The 20,922-nt window shown below is 38.4% G+C and overlaps 1 protein-coding gene across 10 annotated transcripts in view; it reads left to right on the top strand.

The window, feature by feature from the left end:
* The window catches only part of MITF (melanocyte inducing transcription factor), a 230,635-nt gene extending 210,102 nt beyond the window's left edge, over window positions 1-20,533 (top strand). For 6 of the 10 annotated variants that reach the window (XM_025273061.3, XM_025273066.3, XM_025273060.3 and 3 more), the window contains exons 7-10: window positions 1,193-1,267; window positions 6,982-7,057; window positions 11,007-11,154; window positions 16,939-20,533. In XM_025273061.3, coding sequence (XP_025128846.1) covers window positions 1,193-1,267; window positions 6,982-7,057; window positions 11,007-11,154; window positions 16,939-17,340 — 701 coding nt within the window. In that variant the 3' untranslated portion in view covers window positions 17,341-20,533. The remainder of the gene's footprint in view (window positions 1-1,192; window positions 1,268-6,981; window positions 7,058-11,006; window positions 11,155-16,938) is intronic. The other 4 variants (XM_006055866.4, XM_006055871.4, XM_006055865.4 and 1 more) reach the window with 1 other exon arrangement.
* The last annotated feature ends 389 nt before the right edge of the window (window positions 20,534-20,922 follow it).

Raw genomic sequence — 20,922 nt, 5'->3', positions numbered from 1 at the left:
AACAAAAGTTCAGAAAATTGTGGCAGGAGAAAGACATTAAAACAAAAGACATTGATTTGGTTTTTAAAAAGATGATTAATACATAAAAACCATCAAAAGCCAACAAACACATAGGTATCGTACCAGGAAGTAATAATACAATGAAGTTTTAGAAAACATAGCTAAATGAAACTTGTGTTAAATAAGGATGGTTATGTGTTAAATAATATGGTTAGAGTGACATGCATAAAATTCTTGAGTGTAAAATAGGGTTTCGAATTATGTATATGATTGTTTCTTCAGAAAGAAAACCATAGCAGCAAGGGGAAAGAGGATATAAGAAATGGGTGAAGAGGGTATACATTTATTAAACTTTTTAAAAAAGCAGGTATAACAGACGCTATCTCTAGAGTCACTGGTATCTTAGAAAGTGACCAGTCCAGTCTGGACAAGGGTAAAATGGCAGGAAAAGAGTAAAGGGACAGGAAATGAGGTTCTGAACACTGGTAGCTCAGGAAGCAGCACACTATACACAAAAAAGAAGAGGCTTACAAGTCAGCAAATCTGACCTAATAATATCTAATACATTACAATAATATAATACATATGCTATAAATTATGCAACGATATCTATTTTAAAGTACAGTTCTGGATTATGATAATGTAATGTTTTTATATCACTTCTGAAAGGAAAGTAACAGAGGTTCCCGAATCCCCAGGATTAGTCAAGCAACCCAAAGTTCTTAAATAATGAGTTCATTTCCATGAACCAGTTAAAGATCCAGTTTGGGAGCTTCTTGGCTCAGTTTCTGTCTCAGTGTGTTAACACATCAAAGAAAGACTGAAAAGTGCTATTTCCTGAAAAGAAAATTTGACTGCTGACAATACTCTATTGACAGCAACTTCTCATAATCTCTGGTTATTTATTTTTTTGTTGTTTGTACCTGTCTGTTGTTCCAGCCTGTCAGACATTTTTGTTACTGGTCTTCTACCATTTTGTAGAAGCTAAATGTTTGCATTTATTGGATGTATATTGCTTTTGAAAAAAAAACGAAGTCTTTGATTCAAAGTTAAAAATTTTTAAACTCTGTTTTTATTTATAGTTAAGTCAGATAAACATCCATTTGTTTAGACAATGAAGTGTTTTTTTTAATTTACACCACTGTGTTCCTTGAAAAGTTCTGGTTTCTAATGACTTCATTCATGTGCACAGCGTGTATTTTTCCCACAGAGTCTGAAGCGAGAGCATTGGCCAAAGAGAGACAAAAAAAGGACAATCACAACTTGAGTAAGTTGGTTTGATGTTTATTACATTGGAGTTGATGTTCTCCTTTATATCAAAAAGTTTCCAGGCATGTTGAAGGGAAATTGATTTTACCTGTTAAAGGTATATTTTATGGAAGAAAATTGTTTTTTGAAGAGTCCAAAGTATATACTTTGCCTCATATTTTAATCTCAGGTTAAAGTGAATTATATACACACACATACACACACTTGTTTTCAGTATCTTGAGGACTGGTTTTTTCCTTTTTTTTCTAAGAGGGAATTTTGATCCCTGACTACCCAATTATAAGTTGCTCACACTGGAACTTAACTAACAAAAGGAGATTATGGAATCACCTTCTCCAGTGAGATTTAAAAGAAAAAAAATGAAACATCTGGAGGAGAGTCATTGAGTGAGATGAGGTAGCCTCCCAAATTTCTGACTTTAACTGTGATTTTAAAAAAGGTCTTCTATAGGAGAAGGCAGTGGCACCCCACTCCAGTACTCTTGCCTGGAAAATCCCATGGACGGAGGAGCCTGGTAGGCTGTAGTCCATGAGGTTGCTAACAGTCGGACACGACTGAGCGATTTCACTTTGACTTTTCACTTTCATGCATTGGAGAAGGAAATGGCAACCCACTGCAGGATTCTTCCCTGGAGACTCCAAGGACAGGGGAGCCTGGTGGGCTGCCGTCCCTGGGGTTGTATAGAGTCGGACACGACTGAAGCGACTTAGCAGCAGCAGCAGCATCAGTAGAAAAATTGCCATTTGTTGTATAACTTTCTATGAGGAAGTGATTTTTAAAAGTCTAACAGTACTGTAAAATAAAAATTAAAAAAATTTTTTAATAATTTAGCATTAAAACAGAAAAAATAGAAGTCTTCTAACATTTAAAATTAGTTTCTTACATGCTTAATTTGCTCTTGATCACATCTTTATGCTTTTTCCTATGAAAATTCAAGATTTTTATTACATAAGCAAGTTCAAGAGGCTGCAAGAAAAGAAGGACTGGACTTGGAAGTAGAAAATTGTGTCTGTGTGAATTTCTCATATCAAGATCCTCTGTCCTCTTTTTCCTAAATTGATTTTTAAGGATGAAGTTATGTATGAACACTTTGTCCATGTAAAAATGATAGGATAAGCTCACAGTTCTTCTCTGAGCTCTAAAAATAATCATTGTTGGTTTTTTTGTTCAATTTGTTGTTTGTCTTAGCAACCTTTTCTTGTGTATTTAAGAATACACACCTTTATGCACGCAGAGATTATAATAGAATGATTTGGTCTATGATTTAACACAAATAGTCTCATATTGATGCCTGGTTTTTTACTCAACCGTGTGTCCTAAAGACCTTTTGCTATTACTTATCTAGATCTACTTTTTAAAAAAATTGTTGCATGGTGCTCCACATGTGACTTGTGATAGTTAGTAATCCTCCTACTGCTAAGTGTTAGTTCTGTTTCCAGTTTCTCCCTATTATACACAGTGCCACAGCAAACATTTGCAGACATGGCTCTCTGTGTACAGCGGAGTTAGTTTCTCCAGGGTAAATTCTAAGAAATGGAATTGCTAAGTCCTTCGGGGAAGGCGGTTGTGTCTGTGTGTTTTCTTTGACGAGATCCTGCTCTTCCCAGTTACCCTTTCACTTAGAAGAAACTTTTCTCACCTATTAACCAAGAGATTTTGACTAATATTTCAAAAGTCTCTTCTGGTTTCTAAGTAACTTTACTCTAAGATATTTCTTCTTTTAAAAATACATTAGAAATCAGATAATGAGACAGTCTCTAAAGCTTCTCCAAAACTGAAATGTGGAAAACTAAGTTGGATGTTGGCAAAAACAGTATCTGCCTTTACTTTGTCACCAGGACTCTCAAGTTCAGGGCTGTCTGTAAAGTGCAAACATTATCAGCTCCAACTCTGAGGACAATAAAGCAGTCTTAAGATTTCATTGAACCGTTAGAAATTAATACTCAAGGTTCACTTGCCCATTGCCTTTCCTCTTCTAGGAATTTATCTTGTAAGAGTTTCTGACAAAATGGGCTAAAGATTACATTCATTTATTCATGCGTAGCTACTTCTTGAGCCCCATTATGTATAAGGCACTTTTCTACAGAGGTGAACCAGACAGACAGATTTGTCTCCTATCCTGAGAAGCTTACATGTGAGTCAGGGACAAACAGAATGGGTGAGCAAACAGCTTTATGCAGATGGTGTTTTCAGCACAGGCTAAGTACTGTGAGGGGAATAAAAAGTACATGCGACCACTAGCAAAAGTAGTCATTATACTTTGAAAAAGAAAGACATTGGGAATAGTCTAAATATTTATCAGTAGCGGATTTGTAAAAAATAAATTATGGTACATCCTTATAAAGGGCACTCAGTGGCTCTTAAGAAGAATGGTGTTGGTCTGTTTCATCTGTCTACAACGAATTACTGAATGAGGAGAGCAAACAGCACAACGATATGTATAGGATCCCATTATGTAAAAGGAACACACTGTGTATGTGTGTGTGTGTGTTTGTGTGTGTGTGTGTATTTAGAAGATGATCTAGGAGTCAGCCTTGTCATTGCCAATTTCCTCAGGCATATAGATGTTGGATGGTGTGAAGAGTTGTTTCTTACTTTTTTCTTTACACACTTTTGCATGTTTTGCCATTTTTTTCAAGATGATATCACTTTTATAGTAAAAATATAGTTGGGGGGAGGCACTGAATTAAAAATAAAATGTAGTACATACAAATGTTGATGATAATAGGTGTCAACAGTACACTGTTAAGTGAGAAAAGATAGATGCAGAATGGGTTTTCGTGTAATTCTGCTTTAGTGATGTTATACTTTATTCGGTTCATGGTTGTTGGAGGCCTAGTGTGTGCTAGGCTTATATGGGTACTTGGAACACATCAATGATTAAGCATATATAAATAAATAGAAACATGCAAATGTTAGATGGTAGACAGCTCTATGATTAAATGAATGAATGAATGAATGAAATATGTAGATGTTAGATGTCAGAAAGTCCTATGAGGAGGCAGTGCAGAGAGGGGAGTAGAGTGTTGGGATGGGCATGGGAGGAGGTGGGTCCCTTCTAAATAGGCAGTCAGGGAGGGCTCATAGGTAAATTTGAGTCACTACTCGAGGAGGGTGAGGGCAGAGCCTTTCAGATATCTGGGGGAAGAGTGTTCCAGGCAGGGGGAACAGCAATATGAGGTCCTAAAGTGGGGAGTGTGTCTGATTTGGTTGAGGAAGAGCAAGAAGCTCATGCAGCTGAAGATAGGAGGAACACAGATGAGTCACAATCAAACGTGATCAGAGGAGGAGAGGAAGAGAAATGAGAATAGAGGGATGGGAACTCCCAGATCCTGGAGGACACCTCAAGGGCAAGCAATTGAAGGGTTTTTCAGCAAGAGATTAACAAGCTCTGACTCATGTTTTCACAGCTTATGCACTGTAGATAGACTAATGGGGGTAGGGAATGAAGAGCATGGGTGAAGTAGAAGTACCACTTGGGAGGACTGCAATAATCCAGGCAAGAGATGCTGATGGTTTCTATCAGGTAGCAGCAGAGATTTGAAGTGGACAACTTCTGGAAATATTTCAGAGATAGACCCAGCAGATTTTGCTGATGGATTGAATATAGGATGTGAAAGAAATAGAGTTACAGAATTGATTCTAAGTTTCTGCCCTAAGCAACTGGAAAAATGGAGTTACACTGAGGTAAGAAAGCCTGTGGGTGAAGCCTATTGAAAAAAGGAAGATCAGGGGCTGAAGTCTGGAGTGTCAGGGCTGCCCATTGGACCTTTATATGGAGGACTTCCATATGACCTTCCTAAGTCTCTAGTAGTAGACTTACGAGTCTAGAATTCCAGGGAGGTGTTTGGGCTGCAAATACGATAGTCATCATTGTATATGTGGTATTCAAAACCATAATACTAAATGAGGTTACCAGGAAGTGAATGTAGATCAAGAAGAGCCTCAAGATCTGTTTCCTGGGTGTACCCCTAGGCCACGTGTGTGCTTATTCTTAGAACATAAAAATAATCACCAAGGATATGTAACAAATTTTACAGTGGTGGTATCAGGCTCATTAGAGGCTTTTATTTCATTTTATATATTTCAGTAATATTTGATTTTTTATGAATATTTTATGCCTGGAAAAAGAAAACATGTCATGCTTCAGTGTTTTGGAAGAAGTTAGCTAGATCAGACGTCCAAAAATTTCTTCTTCAGAGCCAGTGATTATCCCTATTTCTATTTTATAAAAGTCTGATGATAAGACTGTGTTATGCATAACTAATTTAATCTTAGAAATAATCACTCAGCTAAGAAAAAAATGCAATATGCATTGAGAAAGTAGTGAATAATACTGTTTATTAAGCATGCAGAATGTTAGTGAGTCAAATATAAATATATATTAGATTTTGTATATGCAAAGTAAAATATTAATACCTTTAATCCAATTTATTAGGCTTTAAGTTATTTGGAATTTCTTTTCAGACTAGGTAAATTTAAAACATTTATTAAGTCATATGCCTACTATTTCACTCCCCTTCCCCCAAGAAGATGATTATTCAGTTGAACGTACAACTGGATTTATAAAAGAAGAATGCTGTTAGGATGCATAGTATAGTTGAAGATGCTTGACTTCTAGGATTATTTTATTCATTATTGTAGCCAGTGGACATGTCTGCCTGTTGAGCATTTGAAATGTACCTAATTCAAATTGTGAGTTGCTGCAAGTATAAAATGCACACTGGATTTTGAAAAGTTAGTACAGATAAAAGGATGTTAAATATTTATAAATGTTTATATAGTCTACATGTTGATATTATAATGCTTTTGATATATTGAGTTTAATAAAAATATTAAAGTAGATTTCACTTCTTTGTTTTTACTCATTTAATCAGACTGCTGGAAAACTAAAAACTACATGTGAAACTTTAGTTTTTAGTAGTTTCACATTATGTTTCTGTTGGGTATTCCTGGACTGGAACAAAGATTTTTGTATGGCCTGTAGGCTGAGAATGTTTTTTTACATTTTTAAATGGTTTAAAATGCCCGAAGAATAATATTTTATGATATGTGAAAATTATATAAAATCCAAGTTTCAATATCCAGTGATTCTTGTTAGTAAACTTGCATCATCCAAAATCGTGTTCAGTTAATATTAGTACATTTTGAATTTTGTCAACACAAAATTTATGGAAATCTGTTTTCTCTTTTGCTGTGTAGGTACTTAATTATATGCTTATTTTTGCTGTTTGGCCTACAGAGAGCTCACTATCTGGCCCTTTGCAGAAAACTTGCTGCCCCTGGGCTGGAGGATCAGGGTCGAGTACTGGCTATTCTCCACTTATTGCGTCAGGCTGTTCTCCACTTATTGTGTCCTCGTCAGCTCTCTGATATCACCTAGGTAGTTTTGTCATTTGTAACTGAGGATGGTAGCTCCAATTTCAAGAGTTACTAGGGTCAAATGAGAAATTATAATCTCAGGGCTTCATAAATGATACAGCTCTGTACTAAGGTAGCTCATCTTTTAAAGGGGCTCATCTTTTAAAGGGGCTCATCTTTTAAAGGGCTTTAACCTCAGTACCAAAACCAGGAAAGTAACTGGGAAGTATAGATTCAGGTTTTCATTGTCCCAACCAAGCAGAGATAATACACACATGCCTTTAATGAGATGTGCTAAATGCGTATATGGCACCATTATTAATAGCCCTTTCCTGTGCTCTTTTTTTGAAGTTGAACGAAGAAGAAGATTTAACATAAATGACCGCATTAAGGAACTAGGTACTTTGATTCCCAAGTCAAATGATCCGTGAGTACAATTGCATCATATATTTTTTCATACCTTAATGTTTTTTCATATGTTGTAAAAAGTGTGCAGATAAAACTAAAGAAGGATCCCTTCTTCCTTTGGTTTCATTTATGCATACCACTTGCTCCTTTCTTTTGGTTGGTTCATCAAACTAAAATCTCAAGAGAAGTGAACTGAGTTGTTCAAAAAGATTATTGGACGTGAGCTGTTCAGCTTTGGAGGTGGGAAGGTGGCTTCCTGAAATCTGAGATTCTTTGACAAACACTAAACTACTAAAAAAATTATCAGTTCATACTGGACAGAGACTACAGTAGGTGATAAAGCAAGATTTGTTGGCTATTTATTTGCTTTTAAACTCATATAATATAGGCACTGAGAGCTGATATTGGAGATTTCAAGTTTAACAATGTTCAGTAGATAAAAAGTCAGGTTTTTTTCCCCCAAATTATATGCCCTTTGTTTGTTTTACCAATCAAGGGGAAAAAAAAGAAATTTTTAATCCTCTTATAAGCACTGGTCAGCTAATTTGGATTTCAGCTTCCAGTCTCTAATGCACTCTTTCAGAGATTACGGTTGTAAAGATAATTTTCCTACCAGCAATGTCAGCAAATAGGACAACAAATACACAATTTTTATCCATTAGAAATTGGCCCATTTGAAGTAAAGGGCTCGAAGATGTATACATTTTAATGGCTCCCACAGGCATTCTATGAAATTAGCCTCTGAATATGACCTTTTAGCTACCTAATAAAATGTAAAGATGAAATCAAGCATTATTCATGCAAGGCTTATTAAATTTGCTATTCACATTATTGTCAGAGAATTTGTGACAAAACCATTGCCCATTCTAAGGTGGTTTTGATGAATGTTCAAGCCAAGTCTCCATCATCAACATTTCACTTTCCCAGGTTTCAAGGAAAGCCGTTTTGAAACTCAAAACATTCAAATACTCAGTTCTGCAGCACAAATGCATCCTACGAAGGGGCTGTGACCTTCATTTCCTATAGTCAGTCTTGCATGATAGTTGAAATTGAATTCCCATTTTCCTGTTCTTTATCAGCTTTCACTTTTTAGCATATTCTTTTAAACTGCAGCACATGGATCTCTTTAGCAACATATTATGAAATTATGGGGCTGCAGTGAAAGCCTCTATTTGCATATCTTCTTTATTGTATTAGAATACTTATGTGTTTATAATCTGAACTGATAACAATCTTTAATTGTAGGCATTGTTTTAAGATACAGCGGACCGCATCTGTTCTGTCCTAAGCCAGGTTTCTGTCACAGACCTTGGGGCTGCTATAGAGACATAGTCAAGCTGATCACAGTCTCAGCCCCACACCCTCTCCTACCCTAGACTAGGTCTGCCTTTAGTGACTTATGTTTGGGGATCTGTTTACACTTCTGTGTGAGAAAAAAAAAAAAAAAAAAAAGGATTGCTCTCATTGCAAAAAAAAAAAAAAAAAAAAAATTGAAAACCCCAAAGCATAATTAATTAATTGGGTCTCACAAGGAAGTGAAACCCAAGGTAAGTGATTTTAATTCTGTGCTTAGTTGCTCAGTCGTTCCAACTCTTTGTGACACCATGGACTGTAGCCTGCCAGGCTCCTCTGTCCATAGGGATTCTCCAGGCAAGAATACTGGATTAGGTTGCCATGCCCTCCTCCAGGGGATCTTCCCAACCGAGGGATCAAACCCAGGTCTCCCGCATTGCAGGTGGATTCTTTACCATCAGAGCCACCAGGGAAGCCCAAGTGATTAGAATCATCACCTCTTAAAACCAGAGTATCTGCTTTCATGTTTAATTACGGGTTTCTCACCTTATTGGCCTAGTGAAGGCATCTTTCATTATAATTTTATTTCTCTCTGGCTGCTGAGGCAGGTCTGTTGTTTTCCTTTTAGCCCTGAACAGGTTGGCTTTGTGCTCACTCTTAGCATCTCAGGACACCTCCCTGGGTTGCCATTTTTGGTGCCCAGACCCCAGGGATCAGCCCCAGGGAGTTCTCCAGGGGCTGTAAACTCAACATCTCATGGGAGAGCTTCTGTTTTGTTCTCCATCTAAGCCATGTGAGGATCAATTACTTGGTGGCTTGTTGTAATGTTCCTCCATTCACACATCCCAGCTGATACTTCAGATATTTTATCAGCTATAGATTATGGGATGTCCCTCATAGCTCAGTTGGTAAAGAATCTGCCGGCAATGCGGGATACCTGGGTTCAGTTGCTGGGTCGGGAAGATCCTCTGGAGAAGGAAATGGCAACCCACTCCAGTATTCTCACCTGGAGAATCACATGGACAAAGAGCCTGGCAGGCTACAGTCCATGGGATTGAAAGAGTCGGACATGACTTAGCAAATAACCACCACCATTCACATGTCCCAGCTGATACTTCCAATCTGCTTTTAGCAGCTGTAGATTATGGCATAGGAGATTTTCCATACATAAAATTGTTTTTGGCTTTACCATTGTCATTATTATCATGGATATTTTCTATAAAAGAGCTCAGGTTAATTTAAAGCACTATAGAAATATTACTATGTAGTTATAATTTTATTCTTAATGATTTTTCTGGGGTGCTCTAAGTTTTTCAACTCGCTTTTACCTACATCTTCCCTGGTAGCTCAGTTGGTAAGAATCTGCCTACAATGCAGGAGACAGGTTCTATCCCTGGGTCGGGAAGATCCCCTGGAAAAAGAAATGGCAACCTACTCCAGTATTCTTGCTTAGAAAATTCCAATGACAGAGGAGCCTGGCAGGCTACAGTCCAAGGGGTCACAAAAGTCAGACATGACTTAGCTACTAAACCACCAACCTTATCTACACCTTAATGGCATTTTTAATGTTCTTATATAGGAATGCATTAGAACAATAGTGGTTAAAAACCCAAAGGCACCAAGCTCAGGCTGCCTGCGTTTGAATTAGAAAACCTGTTAGATGTGTGACTTGGGGAGGAAATTCTCCGCAAGTATTTCATTTTTCTTACCTGTTAAAAAAAAGGAGGGGAGCGGGGAGCAGACTATTTCTATCTAGTCTAGTTGATTTGAGGACTCAGTCTCTTGAGAGGAAGGTGGTTTAGGGGATGGAGTCTGGCACCAGATTCTCCAGGCTTCCTGGCTCGACCATTTCCTAGCTGTATACTTAGAGCAAATTATTTAACCTGTCTATGCCTCTGTTTTTCAGTCTATAAAATGGGGATAATATTAGTGTCTACCAGTTGAGGTTGTTATGATTAAACCACTTTAAAAAGTACCTGTCAGGCAGCAAGTGCTATTTAAAGGTAGCTGTGGTAATTATGATGTTGAATCCTAGCACAGCGCCTGCTCCATTGTTGAAACTGTATTCTAGACTTTTCTCAGCATACTCATATAAAGTGTCTACTTTGATTCCAGCAACATACCTATGGGGCTGCTCACAGAAGCATAGCATCACCATTTTATTGATGAGAACATGGAGACTGAGAGAATTTATAACCAGCCTATGAATATTCGTGATAAAACCCAAGGATGCCACTTTTATGATGCATACAATTAAGTAGTGGGATCTCACAGAATTTTTTTTAACTGTATATTACTCTGTTTTAATTTTATAATCCTAGAAAGCTGTAACTATTGAATATAGTGTTTAAGAATATTGACTTTGTCATCAACAGACATAAATTTAAGTCCTGACTCTGCCTTCATGTAGCTCTGGAATGGAAGGCTATTTGAATCATCTCTGATTCAGCACATGCCCAGTGGCCCTCCTTTGCCAGGTGCCTGTCTGTTTGAAGTAAGATGAAGTAGAAGATGTGAGTAGACTGTGTCTAGCACATGACTAGCACTCAGTCAATGACAGTGATTCTCAACTTCTAATTGTTATTTCATCTTGAGAAACTGAATGCTCTGAATATTGAATTTTCATGGAGCATCCAACACTAAAACTCTCTTGTTTCCTTCCATTTTCATTCCAGAGACATGCGCTGGAACAAGGGAACCATTTTAAAAGCATCCGTGGACTATATCCGAAAGTTGCAACGGGAACAGCAACGTGCGAAAGAGCTTGAAAACAGACAGAAGAAGCTGGAGCATGCCAACCGGCACTTGTTACTCAGAATACAGGTACCCGGCGTGTGCAGGGTAGAGGTGACTGGAGATGGAGAAGATGGGGTGTAATGAGCCATAAGGGGCCTGACTTACGTGAGACCGTCTGTACTCATTATTTGTGGATTCTATTTTGTGTTTTTGCTTCCGTGCAAAAAAGTTATTTGAAACCCCCAAATCGCCTCTTGTGGCACTTACATGCTCATTCACAGATGTGCAGAGTGGCAAATGTGACTTAGCTGGTGTGTCAATTCTGAGTTACGGTTGAACAATGCTCTTTCTTCTTAAGCTCATACTATAAACAGGTGTCCTTTTTGCTGTGTTTTCAGCGTCACGTTGTTCACATTTTGTGGGGTTTTGGGGTGATTCACCATTTAAAGTGGCCTGTGAGCATGGCCCTGGAGTGCTTTCTCATCTTTCTGAGCGCAGCAAGGCTGTGATGTGCTTTATGGAGATATGTTTCATTCAGGCATGAGTGGTGGTCCTCTTGGCCTTGAGTTTAATATTAATGAGTCAGTGATGTGTTGTAAACAAGTTGTCTTTAAACAGAGACACATAAAACAAAGTTACATGTTGATTAGTTGGTGAAATGTTGTGCCCAGATGCTTTATCGTAGTTGTAAGTTGCGTCTGACTCCTTTTGCCACCTATGGACTGTAGCCTGTCCGGCTCCTCTGTCCATGGGATTTCCCAGGCAACAATACTGGAGTAGGTTGCCATTTCCTATGCCAGGGAATCTTCCAGATCCAGGAATCAAACCTTGGCAGGCAGATTCTTTACCACTGAACCACTGGGGGAGCTCATGTTCAGATGCTTGCAGGAAAGTAATCCTCTGTTTTCACCAGGAGCAATGGTTCAGCATTCACTAATTCAGTGTTCATAGCAACTCTGTAGCATATAACAGTCTTTGACCAATCATGCTTATGTGATAAAAAACACCACAGACTGAAAGGTTTACACATGAAACATTTATTTTTCACAGTTCTAGAGGCTGGGAAATCTGATGCTGGCCGTTTCATTGTGGGATTGAGTTCCTGCTTCTTAGTTCATAGATGGCTGCCTTCTTGGTATAACTTCACACTACAAAAGGGTTGCGGGATCTTTCTGGGGTCTCTTTTATAAGGGCCTCATCCCATTCTTGAAGGGCCCCTGCTTGTGACCTAATCATCTCCCAGAACCCTATCTCCAAATACCATCCTATTGGGAATTGTTTCACCATATGAATTTGCTGGGGGAGGCACAGATTTTACTCCATAGCTATACCTACTGCACATCATGACAACTCATAGTAGTTGTTAAGTACAAACATGTCTTAGTATTGAAGGGGGCGCAGTCCATGGTCAAAGCTCATGTTTATAGGGAACCTGGGGACACCTTGAAAATCTTATCATCAGGATATAAATTTTTGAAATTGTTCCAGATAATGAAGTTTTCCATATGTATCTTTAACTTGCTCTTAAAGGGAGAAAAGTGATTTTAATAATACATGGACTTCTTATATGTCATTCCATTGAAGGAGCATACATACCAATGTAAGCATGAGATGAGGGACCCCTTGCATATCAGCTCCTGGTGGTTCTTTGTCGCTTGGCTTTTCATACTAAATATAAAGATGCAACTTCCTTTCAAACTGTCTTGGAGAAAGAAAAACTGACTTTTTGCCTATGATTAAAGGAGTTGGCAAGAGTCATTTTACTTTACTTGCTCACTTTGAACACAACCAACGAATAAGGGTTAATGACAGTTTATCTTCTTCTTGGGTAGATGGACCTACTTGTACCCAGTTTTGCCACATACCAATGGTTCCTTTTTTTTTTTTTTTTCATGTTTCCAGTGCAAATAATTGTGGAATAGCAATGCAGAGTATGGCACTTGAAAGGCTATCTAGTGGTGTTTATACCCCAACATACATTTACTTAACAGAGCAGATTACTTATGATCTCTGATCTTGTTAATGCCCCACAACACTGTCAACATTTCTAGATGTCACATCTCTCGTTTCACTGCAGTGATCTTCAGTCCCTGATCAGAGAGGCAGAAGATGGTTTTCTTCTCGGGAGAGCATTTTAGAATCTTGGTAGTGAAACAGAGGTTATGTGTCATTTGGAAATCCCCCTTACCCTCTTTCCTTTTTTGGCTTTTGCTGCTTGCTTTATGTTCCCTCTCTTCAGTAATTAGCCGCAGGTCTTTAGTCTCTTACACTTTGTATATATACCCATTTTTAAAAGCAACTCATACTAATGTGTTGTTTCTTTATATAAGTATTCAGTTCAGTTCAGTTGCTCAGTTGTGTCCGACTCTTTGTGATCCCATGGACTGCAGCACACCAGGCCTCCCTGTCCATCACCAATTCCTGGAGTTTACTCAAACTCATGTCCACTGAGTCAGTGATGCCATCCAACCATCTCATTCTCTGTCATCCCCTTCTCCTTCAGCCTTTAATCTTTCTCAGCATCAGGGTCTTTTCCAATGAGTCAGTTCTTTGCATTAGGTGGCCAAAGTATTGGAGTTTCAGCTTCAGCATCAGTCCTTCCAATGAATATTCAGGACTGATTTCCTTTGGGATTGACTGGTTGGATCTCCTTGCAGTCCAAGGGACTCTCAAGAGTCTTCTCCAGCACCACAGTTCAAAAGCATCAGTTCTTCGGCGCTCAGATTTCTTTATAGTCCAACTCTCCCATCCATACATGACTACTGGAAGAACCATAGCTTTGACTAGATGGACTGTTGTTGGCAAAGTAATGTCTCTGCTTTTTAATATGCTGTCTAAGTTGGTCATTACTTTTCTTCCAAGGTCATTACTTTTCTTACTTTTTGTCTTTTAATTTCATGGCTGCAGTCACCATCTGCATCTCAATACAAATATTAACATATAATGACTGTTCTGAATGAGAGGCTAGGTTTAATACATCAATGATATTATTGTAAACAAGGTGTCTTTAAACAGAAACACATATGAAATAAAGTTACATGTTGATTGGTTGGTGAAAGGTTGTGCCCAGATGCTTTATTATGGTTGTTTAGTCGCTTAGGTTCCAAATATATCCATTCATGTCAAATACAAATACTGTGAAAAATATGAATTGGAAATTGCATGGTGACTATGTCTTGGGTTTCTTCTAGTGCCAGTGAAGTAGCCTTTAGAACTTTTGTGTATCATGGACAGCATTATTAATTAGGAAAGCTCTGTCATGCAGTGAACCTGAATTTTCTAGATGAGACTTGTCACACTATTTAACAATCTAAGTAAAAGTTTAATTGGCTGGTAAACATTTTTAATTAAACAACAAAAGATTAGAATAAGACGTGTGCCTCTATTCATTCAACTTTTTTTTTTTTTAAGACATACTCCAAGTGCAGGGGCACTGCTTTTATCATGTGGGTGTAGATTTACAGCAGTGCATGTGATCAGCTTGAGCCTAAGGGATTCCTTTCATTTTCACCCTAAGTGATGCATGCAAAAATGTTCACAGAAGAAAGACCATGAAGCCTTAATATCACTGGGACTGGAATTTTATTATTAAACAGCCCATGGTTTTAAAATGATGCCCAGGGACACTTGTGTGTCTGGAAATCACATGAAGGAATATGCAGATACTGTTGTGGCATCTCAGGCTCCTGTCTCTCACTTGTGCTGCATCTAGAGGATGCCCTTGCAGATCAGACAGCCTTTCATACAGGCTGAACATGACATGTGTTTCTAGGCTTGTGGACAAAGGTTGAGAGGTTTGACCTGTTGTGTCCTTTGCCGTCTCTCCTGATGCAAGGTGACTTGCTTCAGATATATAGTCTATTATTTTTATGGTATCATAAAACATAGGAAGATAGCATTGGCACATAGGAGCAAATGTTCTTTGGGGTCAATTGTTGTCTATATGGTTCATTTTACGGAGGATCTAAGGATACTCTTGTATCTTGGGCTTCCCTTGTGGCTCAGCTGGTAAAGAATCTGCCTGCCATGTGGGAGACCTGGATTCGATTCCTAGGTTGGGAAGATCCCCTGGAGAAGGGAAACGCTACTCACTCCAGTATTCTGGCCTGGAGAATCCCATGGACTGTATAGTCCACGGGGTCGCAAAGAGTTGGACACGACTGAGCGACTTCACTTAAGGATACTCAGGAAGGGAGACAGGAAGGAGCTTGTTTGAAAGGCTTTCCCTAGTTGTGTCTCTGTGTCCTTGCAGGCCTCATGCAAATTAGATGAGCACCCACCCTAAGGATCTCATTTTAACTTAATCACCTCTTTAAAGACACTATCTCCATGTACTGTCACATTCTGAATTACTGGAGGTTAGGATTTCAATGTATGACTTGAGGGTGATTGTTTTTCAGTCGCTAAGTCATGTCCGACTCTTTTTCGACCTCATGGACTGTGACCCCCTGAGCCCACCAGACTCCTCTGTCCATTGGATTTTCTAGGCAGGAATACTGCAGTGGGTTGCCATTTTCTTCTACAGTCATTTTGGGGAGGGGACACAATTCAGTCTATAGTAGGAAGGATGTGAAAAAGTTGTAGGAAGAGATTGTTCCTCTTACACATAAGAACTTTCTTGTGGAATTAAAACAAAAGAACTCCCTTTGCCTTGATGAGATGGGTTAAATGATGTGACTTTAGTTACTCGTATGGAACTGTCATAACTTCTGCTATTATTATCCAAATATTATTCTATTTGTTCCCGGTGCCCTTAGTATCACAAGTAACCTTTTCATTGCACCTTAAGCCAAAGAAATACCTACCATTTCCTTGTTAGGTTTTAACAATTTAGTAACCATTTGAGAAGATAAAATGTATAAATTGAAAGAAAAATCATATTTTCATTTTATTTTTAAATAACCATGTTACTACCAGTGAGATACGTGTCCCTGTTGGGGCAGGCTTCTCCAGCCTTGGAGTCATTTTGGACACTGTTACCCTCTTTCCCATTCCACATTTATTTTCATGCAGGACTTGGTTTTTTTGTTTGTTTTCCTTTTTAACACAATAACCATCTGAGACCTGGCTCTGTGTTGATATGATATGATGGAAACACTGTTCAGTTGAGTTCAGTTGCTCAGTCGTATCCGACTCTTTGCGACCCCATGAATCGCAGCACGCCAGGCCTCCCTGTCCATCACCAACTCCCGGAGTTCACTCAGACTCATGTCCATCAAGTCAGTGATGCCATCCAGCCATCTCATCCTCTGTCATCCCCTTCTCCTCCTGCCCCCAATCCCTCCCAGCATCAGTCTTTTCCAGTGAGTCAACTCTTCACATGAGGTGGCCAAAGTACTGGAGTTTCAGCTTTAGCATCATTCCTTCCAAAGAAATCCAAGGGCTGATGTCCTTCAGAATGGACTGGTTGGATCTCCTTGCAGTCCAAGGGACTCGCAAGAATCTTCTCCAACACCAGAGTTCAAAAGCATCAATTCTTCGGTGCTCAGCCTTCTTCATAGTCCAACTCTCACATCCATACATGACCACTGGAAAAACCATAGCCTTGACTAGACGGACCTTTGTTGGCAAAGTAATGTCTCTGCTTATATACCTCCTACTCCTGCATATATATAGCTTCCCCTGATATTAATACCCCCCACCAGAGTGAGACATTCTAATAGTGGATGCATCTGCACTGACAGAGCATTATCACTACTTGACCTAAGGATTGACTGTTAGCAGGTCGATACACATCCTTTGAGTTTGGACAAATGCATAGTGACAGATAACCATCATTATAATATATTATAATATCATGTTCAATATTCACTGTCCTAAAATCCCCTGTGCACCACCTTGTTAAGTGTCTGATTTCTGTTTTCCTTTTAGGAACTTGAAATGCAGGCTCGAGCTCACGGACTTTCCCTTATCCCATCCACGGGTCTCTGCTCTCCAGATCTGGTGAGTCGGATCATCAAGCAGGAACCCGCTCTTGAGAACTGCAACCAAGACCTCCTCCAGCATCATGCAGACCTCACGTGTACAACAACCCTGGATCTCACAGACGGCACCATCACCTTCAACAACAGCCTCGGAGCTGGGACCGAGAGCAGCCAAGCCTACAGCGTCCCTGCAAAAATGGGGTCCAAACTGGAAGACATCCTCATGGACGACACCCTTTCTCCTGTTGGCATAACTGATCCACTTCTTTCCTCGGTGTCCCCTGGAGCATCCAAAACCAGCAGCCGAAGGAGCAGTATGAGCATGGAAGAAACCGAACATGCTTGCTAGCAAATTCTCCCTGCTCTGCTTTCTCACAAACTGCTTCCTTTCTTGATCAGCAGATTTAATAATTTACCTGAAAGGGGTTTTCTTGATCATTTTCTTTTAATATGAAAAAAAATTTTTTTTTCATGCTTTATCAATAGCCCAGGATATATTTTATTTTTAGAATTTTGTGAAACAGACTTGTATATTCTATTTTACAACTACAAATGCCTCCAAAGTATTGTACGGTAGTGTACAGTATCTGTGAACTGAATACACCCAGACTTTAGCTTTCAGAGCAAGAGGATTTTGGCATCAGAAAAATTTCTGTCCGTTTTTATTCAGGGGAAACTTGGTTTGCTATCTGTATGCCTGCAACTTCCTTGGAAATGAAGTGTAAAATTTAACTAAAAGAATGTAAAGCAACCAAACAAGAAAGAGAGTGAAAGGGAGAGAGAGAGAGACAGAGAGAGAGAGAGAGAGAGGAGAAGGGTAGGGAAAAAAAGAAGAAAAAAGGAATCTGTACTAACCTTTTTCCATTTGGTAAATGTATCGATTCATTGGTACTGCCTTAAAGATACAGTACCCTTTTAGCATCATTTAGTCTTTATACTGCAAATTCTTTAAAGAAAAACTGTATTCTGTAAAAGAAAAAAAAAATGCAGCCATTTTCATGTGGATTGTCTGGTTAGAAAACAACCAATACCTTGGGTGCAACTGGATTGAAAGGAGATATAGGCCAAGGCTCTGAAACATGGAGTCTCGTCTTGCTCTTCACTCTGTGCTCTGTTACACTTTTCCTCATCAACGAATGTGATTCAGTTTTTCATGAGATACATTTTATTTTGAAATGGACATTACTGTCCCCTCAAAGCAAAATATTGAGGAGCACTGAAAGGTTTTTTTTTTTTTTTTCTCAATTTCACTTTTGATAAGAAAACCAAACTGGGCACATTTCTAATTGGCTTTACTATTTTTATTTTTAAATTATGTTTTACTGTTCATTTGATTTGTACAGATTCTTTATTATCATTGTTATTTTCATTATGTTTGTATTAATTTGTAAGAAAATGCATCTTAAAATGGCAAGTTTTCAATATTTTTACAACTCACTAGTGGTTTTCTGCATTCTTTGTACACACGTGAAAGAAAACTTTTATGCAAGGTCTTGCATTTAAAGAGAGCTTTGTGAATATTTTGTATATTACAGTCTCACTCAGAACTGTTTTTCCACACATTTAAGGTGTAGTATAAATAGGCTAAAACTGGCTTTCAAAAGAGAAACAACTTACATATTTATTTTTAGTGATATAAAACTAGCAATATTCTTGGAGAATGATAACCATAGCGTTAATATGCCTGTTATGGTAATTTAAATTGGGGTTTATTTCAGCAAACCTGAATGTTTTTTTAAAGAGAGAAATACTGTATTGGCCAATTACTGTTACTTGATAACAATGTTTTAACAAACAGCAATGTTGTAAAGTTAGTTTCAGTGCATTATCTACTTGTATAGTCCTATGCAATAACAGTAGTGTTACATATATTCTATCAGGCCTAGATGTTTTCTACAGATGACATATGGTGTTAAGAGGCAGGCTGTTGAATGGAATTTCTCAGTAGCAGCCTACGATTGAATAGCAAGTGGCATAAAGCATATCCATTCAGAATGAAGTGCCTTAAATATAGCAGTAGTCTCTAGCACTGACTGAACTGTAACGTAGGAGAAAGTTTCAAGATGGTATCTATAATCAAGAGGGACGTGTAGCATGGTGCCTACGTAGACAGTAGAAGAGCTTCCAGTTTTCCTTCAGATATTTTTAATATGGAATATATTTTAGTGACAGAGTGCCAACTTCTTTCATCAGGAAACCTTATTCAGGAGGGTTTTTTAGTTTTTGTTTTTTAAGAAAAACAGTTTAAATGTCAAATGTGAATTGGTGATGGGTATTGGAGGGTTCAGGGGGAAGGAGTGATTGTCAGACATTCGAATGGATGGCTTACATGGACATAATCAACTGCATAGTTCCCATGCACGTTGGGCAATGAGAATCCTTGGAAACATTGATGATGCTATCAGTTTTATAGCTTTATGACTCAAGGGGGTAGGGAAAATTAGTTCCCATTGTTTCAACCCCTCTTAATTGTATAGCTCTTTTCCTAGAATAGTGATGCAAATCTGCATGAACAGCTAATTGTACCATAGTGTTCATTGATACAATCATAGCATTGTCTATTTTTTCTCTTCATATTTATATGGGGGGAGGGGAGCTGGGTGCAAAAGTCAAAGATTGCAATGGTATGATGCTAGTTTTCCTTAGCTGATCGTGAGAGTTCTTAAAAATAGAGCAAGGTTGACTCACCCATGGCCCAGGGAATTTGGCCAGGGTTAAGCCAACTTATAGAAAGCTTTGTTGAAAGAAAGCATGGCATGTTGCACCACTGCCCTGACGCTCGCAGCTCCTGAGCTCACCATCGCCTGTTTCTCCATCCCCTTCTTAACAGACAGTTTCTGGGAGGGGACAGGTGAGCAAGCTCAGGAGAATGCTGCAACCTTGGGGGTGGTTTTATTTATTTCTTTTTTGCCAAATAGAGTGCGCATATGTTTTAGGGACTAGCTAAGCCAAGAGGTGGTGGTTTGGGCTCACTGTTTGTGACAAGGAGAATGGTCCACACCACTCCCCCCATCCCTGGGTGCACAATTGTGACTCAGGGTTGGGCCTCCGTATGGAGTAACCAAAATGCCAAACTTGTACACCTGCCTCTGAGTATGGCAATGGAAATACCAAACCTTCTGACTTTGCCAAAAAACCATACAACCAACCTGGTCATACATAGGATGACAGAGTTCTTTCTGGTTGTTTTAAAATATTAAAGCAATAAGAACAAATAAAATACATAGGAAGTTAAAAGATATAAAATAAAGCACAAAGGAATGCACTTATTAATCTTTTTTAAAAATGCACTGGGGAAAGTTGATGTTGATAACAGTATATTAAAAAAAAAACCCTATTTCTTGAAAAAATAAATGACAAATGACTGTCTCTTGCGGACGCTTGGTACTGTAATGTTCATACTAGTCACCTGCTGTTGGATGCAGCAATAATTTCTGTATGGTCCATAGCACTGTATATTATGGATCAATATTAATGTATCCAATGAGATAATTGAACTGTTGTTCTTGATAGCCTCATTAAAGCATTTGGTTTTTCACATAGTGGTGGCCAGTTGTGTTTGGTTAATGCGAATTTTGAATATTGTTTGCCTTATCAAAAAAATAGTGCACAAGTTCTTCTGACTTAATGACTAACAAATTGCATGAAAAAGTTTAAAATGCTGGTAAGTACTTTAAAAAAAAAATTATTTTAAATACCACTCTAAGATACTACTTTTTGATTACTTTATGACTTGCACTCAGATGAACTGTAATTATCCAGTTTTTTTTCCCCATTCTGAATTTGGGGAGTTTTTAAAGTCCCAAATGCCAAGAATTCATTTAGATACAGGAGCTTATTTTAAATGTTTCAGTGAAAGGTGGCTTTACAAAGAGAGAAATTGTCAGAGAAACTCTTGCATATTTACAAAAAAGGTATTGGGTTTTTAAAA

The sequence above is a fragment of the Bubalus bubalis genome, chromosome 21 (genome assembly GCF_019923935.1).
Source record: "Bubalus bubalis isolate 160015118507 breed Murrah chromosome 21, NDDB_SH_1, whole genome shotgun sequence".
NCBI classification, from domain to species: domain Eukaryota; kingdom Metazoa; phylum Chordata; class Mammalia; order Artiodactyla; family Bovidae; genus Bubalus; species Bubalus bubalis.
This window is presented reverse-complemented; position numbering and strand designations above follow the sequence as displayed.